Source organism: Rutidosis leptorrhynchoides, chromosome 10 (genome assembly GCF_046630445.1).
Source record: "Rutidosis leptorrhynchoides isolate AG116_Rl617_1_P2 chromosome 10, CSIRO_AGI_Rlap_v1, whole genome shotgun sequence".
Classification (NCBI taxonomy): domain Eukaryota; kingdom Viridiplantae; phylum Streptophyta; class Magnoliopsida; order Asterales; family Asteraceae; genus Rutidosis; species Rutidosis leptorrhynchoides.
Window position 1 is genome coordinate 84,598,139 of NC_092342.1, and position 4,760 is coordinate 84,602,898.

Here is a 4,760-nt window from a genome sequence, read left to right on the forward strand (position 1 = left end):
TTAGAATTTTCTTGCCTCATTCCTTCTCTTTTCCTTTTTGCACCTTCTTTCTCCTTATGTTTGTCGATGAAATAGCTTGCTATGCAAGCAGCTTCTTGTATGGTACTCGGGTTCTCCAAGATAACATCTCTTCGGACTTCGTTAGGCAATCCATTGATGTAGCATTGGATCCCTAGATACTCGGGAGTAGCCATGAGAGCAAACTCTTGAAATCGGTTGGTGTAACTCATGAGATCAGCATTCACCATTTCTATATTACTGAGCCCAGGTCTTTCAGTACTCTTGTATGTAGGGGGCGGGCAGCTTATAAAACTTTGATGAGAACGAATAGTCGAAAGGTTTCACGGTACGCCATTGTTGCCATTGCCTTGAACAGAGGACTCGGACTTGGATTCTTCCTCAACTTCTTCTTCTTCATTCATCTCCTCCATAAATTCTTCCTCCTCGTCATCCCCATCATAGTTATCATTAGTGTGGGATTCTTCCAAATGAGGGTAGTGTGGTGGACTAGCAGGGACATAGTTTGGGTGAGTTGGTGAAAATGGCGAGGAAACGGGTCCATAAGTCGGTGTGCGGATGATCGGTCCTTATTTGACATGATTGTTTATGCTTAACAACTTGAAAGTAACCATATTTGATTGAAAAATGAGATACTTTGATGTGGTTTTGTGTTTTATAGGTGAGAAAAGAAGTTAGTGCAAAAAGGTGCGAAAAACGGCATTTGAAGTCGAGTTGTGAAAAAAGTTGGAAAATTCAGAATTTTTACACTAGAGTAAAATACACCAGCTTTCAAGTTTTTTACGCCAGCTTTTAAGCCAGTGTTAATATGGGCGTAAATTACGCCAGACATGGCGTAAAATACGCCAATGCAATTTCGCTGATGCCGGATTTTGAGATATTTTTGCTTTGGGAACAAGTTATCCATTCCCTATATAAGGGAAACCCTTAGCCACGAATTGGGGGATCTTTTTCCTCAATTTTTAGAGCCCAAATCACATACAAAAACATCACAAAACATCATCAATCAAGGATTTAAGTCAAGATCAAAGGCGCGTTCATCATGATTCATCCTTCTATCATCGTGTACATCATCACCAACATGCAAGGCTAATCTCCTTACTTTATTCCTTCCATTGAACAATTGTATATTTATGATTTCATTCAAGTATTATTGTGATTCATAATTTGTTTTGAAAAAGTCTTTTGATTTATGAATTTTTCAAGTTATTGTTCAATGCGAATTTATCGAAGATCACTCGCCAATTGTTTATCCCGCTCCGAATGCGGATAACAACAGAAGATTTGAGGTTCGCCCTCAATTGATTTCTATTTTGCCAAACTACCGAGGTATGGCAACGGAAGAACCTTATGAGCATATCACCGAGTTCAATGAGATTTGTGCTATAAATCAGGTAAACGGGTTCACGGATAAAAAGGCACGCCTTAGCCTATTTCCTTATTCTTTAAAAGATAAAGCAAAACGTTGGTTTTTGTCTTTACCCGCCCGGAGTATCACTACTTGGGCAGTGATGAAAAAGAAATTCCTTGAGGAATTCTACCCGATAAGTAAAACTTCAGATATGCGTATGCAAATAAAATCTTTTAGGCAATTGCCAGGTGAACTTTTTCATGAAGCATACGAACGTCTGAAAGAATTACTTAGATCTTGTCCCCACCACGAAATACCGAAATGGGAACTTGTCAAAGTTTTTTATGATGGTCTTGACTCGCAAAATAGACAATTCCTATTAGCGGCTAGTGGTGGTGTATTTATGACTCGAAGTAGTGAGGATGAATGGGCTTTTTTTGAGCAATTGAGCAAGGGTTCAAAAACCCAAGCTTCGGTTGCACGGCAAACTCACAATCCTTTCCATGTTAACCACGTTTCTAACTCGGGAGGTTTGACTAGGAATTTAGAAAAGGAATTAGATGAGATAAAGATGTTTATTCCCATGTTTAATAACCCGAACCAGGGTGGTAGTGTTAATTCTGTGCAGGTTCGGGATGTGTGCTCAAATTGTGGAGATCCATCTAATTATGCAAACGGTTGCAAAAAGGGGATAACATTAGGGATGGATGAGCAAGTGAACGAGATTCAAGGGCGAAAATATGATCCATATTCCAACACCTACAACCAAGGATGGAGAAATCATCCAAACTTTAGCTCGGACAACAACCAATTCCAAAGGCAAAACCAAAACGTGTCTCAAAATAATCAACAAAGTCAATCCTCAACCACGGATGCTAGGATGGAGTCATTCATGGAAGAGATGAAGAAGACCTTGGAAATTCAAAATAAGTCAATTGCGGCATTGGGTAAGCAAATTGGTCAAGTCGCGGAGAAAAAGGCAACACGAGAATCGGATACAATTTCGAGTTATACATTGCTTAACCCGAATCATGAATCACAAAGAAGAGGACATGAAGTGAACATGGTGGGCACTTTAAGAAATGGAAAGGCATATGATAACAAGGTAAAAATTCCCAGGAAATCAGAAATCGAGTATGGTCCAGGTAAGTCTCCTATTTTACATGATTTGAGTAATAATGTTAATGAAGTTTCGGTGGATTTTGGGGTTGGGTTAAATGTTGAAAAACCGGTAGTTGAAAAGTTTGAGGAAACGAATATGGAGACTAATACTATTCCATTTTCCGAGGCTTTGGAGTCCCCAAACCAATTCCCTTATGGGAAAAAGGGACCAAAAACAGATGATATGTGGGAAACGTTTAAACAAGTAAAAATCAATATCCCACTTCTTGATGCAATCAAACAAATCCCTGCATATGCTAAATTTTTAAAAGATTTGTGTGTTCAAAAACGGAAACTAAATGCATCATTGCCCAAAAAGGTAAAATTAACTGAAAAAGTGAGTGCGGTTCCACCGAAGTTTAAGGACCCGGGGACACCATTAATTTCGGTTACGGTGGGTAATGTTAATGTCAAAAAGGCTTTATTGGATTTGGGGGCTAGTATTAACATACTTCCATCGAGTCTTGTTGAACGGTACGAGTTGGGAACTATAAAACAAACTGATATTCTCATCCAACTTGCGGACCGGTCATTTAGAACTCCAAGGGGTATGTTAGAAAACGTGATTGTGAAAGTTGAAGATTTTTATTACCCCGTAGATTTTATAGTCATGGACATTGAGACCACTTTTAGGGAGACCCAATCGATGATCATTCTTGGTCGTCCATTTTTGGCTACAATTGATGCTCTTATCAATTGTAGAACCTGGGTAATGGACATTTCTTTTGGTAATAAGAGATCAACGATTAATATTTTTAATTCATTACATACACCGAATGTCGAGGATTGTTTTGTGTTGGATACTAACCATGAACAGGTTCAAAAGCATGCACCAGATGTGAAAGAGAAAAAGGATGTAAGGAAATTTAGTGAAGATGTAAGACCCGAATAATTATCTTACTTACTTGTGTATTATGGTGTTCAAGGGTGTGGGTTTTATTGTATATAAATTAAAATGCAAAAGAAACTGTTTCAGTAGGATTGCGCGCCGCGCGGGTTTGGGGCGCGCCGCGCCATTTGGCGCTGACAGAATCCTTTGTTTTAATTGGTTTAAATGAAGGGTATTTGGGTAATTTCACTTGGGGCCGGATTTGTGAGCCATATTAGCTGGTTTGGATCAGTTTTGGATCATTTTCACATCCATTCATCACTCCCAACTATCTAGAGAGAGAGAGAGAGAGATTCTAGAGAGAGATTTGGGGTTTTGGAGAAGAAGGAGGCCGTTTGGATCAAAAGCTCGGGTTCTAAAGTTGTTCCTCTCGTTCTTGGCTACGCGGTGATAGTATTGGTAAGCTCAAACTCCGAATTTCATCTATTTGATTTGATATTCAAGTTAGGGTTTGAGTTAGTTTGATGAAAAACCCTTTTAGATGATGAAATGGGTTTAGTGATGCTAGTAATTGGGTTTATTGTTAATTGTTGGTGGATTTTGGGTTGGTGAACTAATTGACCATGTTTAGGACTTGAAATTGAGTTTAATCACTTAAGTTAGTGATTATGGAAGTATTGAAACCCATTTAAGGTTATTTGGTTGACTAATTGTGACTTTGGGTCAAATTAGGGTTTGGTGGTGATTATGACCTATTTGGCGATTTAATGAGGTTTATAAACTTAAAATGGATTAAGTTGAAGTATTAAACCGAGTTAAATGTGTTTTGGTGTTAAAACTTGTAAATGGTGAGATTTTGACTTAATGGGTCAAAACTAGGGTTTTAGTGTCAAAATGGGTATGACGCGTGTTTAACACTTGAGTTCGGGTTTAATTGGCGTATTAGGACCATTCTCACTTGTGTTAGTGATTATTGGTTAGTTTTGGGCACGGTTTGTGCTTGGAAGTGCATTTGGGTCGAAATTGCACTAAGTGACGAATTGGATTGATTTGTAAATCTACTCTAAGTGTATTGTTGTAATTGTGATAATGGAATAGGTACTTTCCATTGGCGAGTTGCGGATTACTTGGAAGCATTCTTCAAGACTTCAAGGTAAGTGATAATATCCTATGTGCATATGTATGTGTAGGATGGGTGCGGGTCGGGTGAAGTGATTCTCGGTTATAGAGCTCACTTCACATATAGATGGATTTGATGGACTTTTGTATGAGTCCAATTGGCACGGTTGTGCGTTTTGGTTGACCATCTTTGGCGAAGTACGCGTTCGCGTGTACATTATCACACGTGGTTGTGATGTGGTTGATATAACCCCAATGGCGAAGGGTATAATATTGAGAAGT

At 38.8% G+C, this 4,760-nt stretch overlaps 1 protein-coding gene across 1 annotated transcript; it reads left to right on the forward strand.

Annotated features, from left to right (window-relative positions):
- Positions 1 to 1,349: 1,349 nt before the first annotated feature.
- Positions 1,350 to 3,422, forward strand: LOC139870415 (uncharacterized). Its single transcript, XM_071858225.1, has one exon. It carries the CDS (start codon positions 1,350 to 1,352, stop codon positions 3,420 to 3,422), a length of 2,073 nt encoding a protein of 690 aa, XP_071714326.1.
- The last annotated feature ends 1,338 nt before the right edge of the window (positions 3,423 to 4,760 follow it).

Bases quoted from the DNA above. Each gene is read 5' to 3' on its own strand.
- LOC139870415 (XM_071858225.1), top strand. From the start codon at position 1,350: ATGGCAACGGAAGAACCTTATGAGCATATCACCGAGTTCAATGAGATT.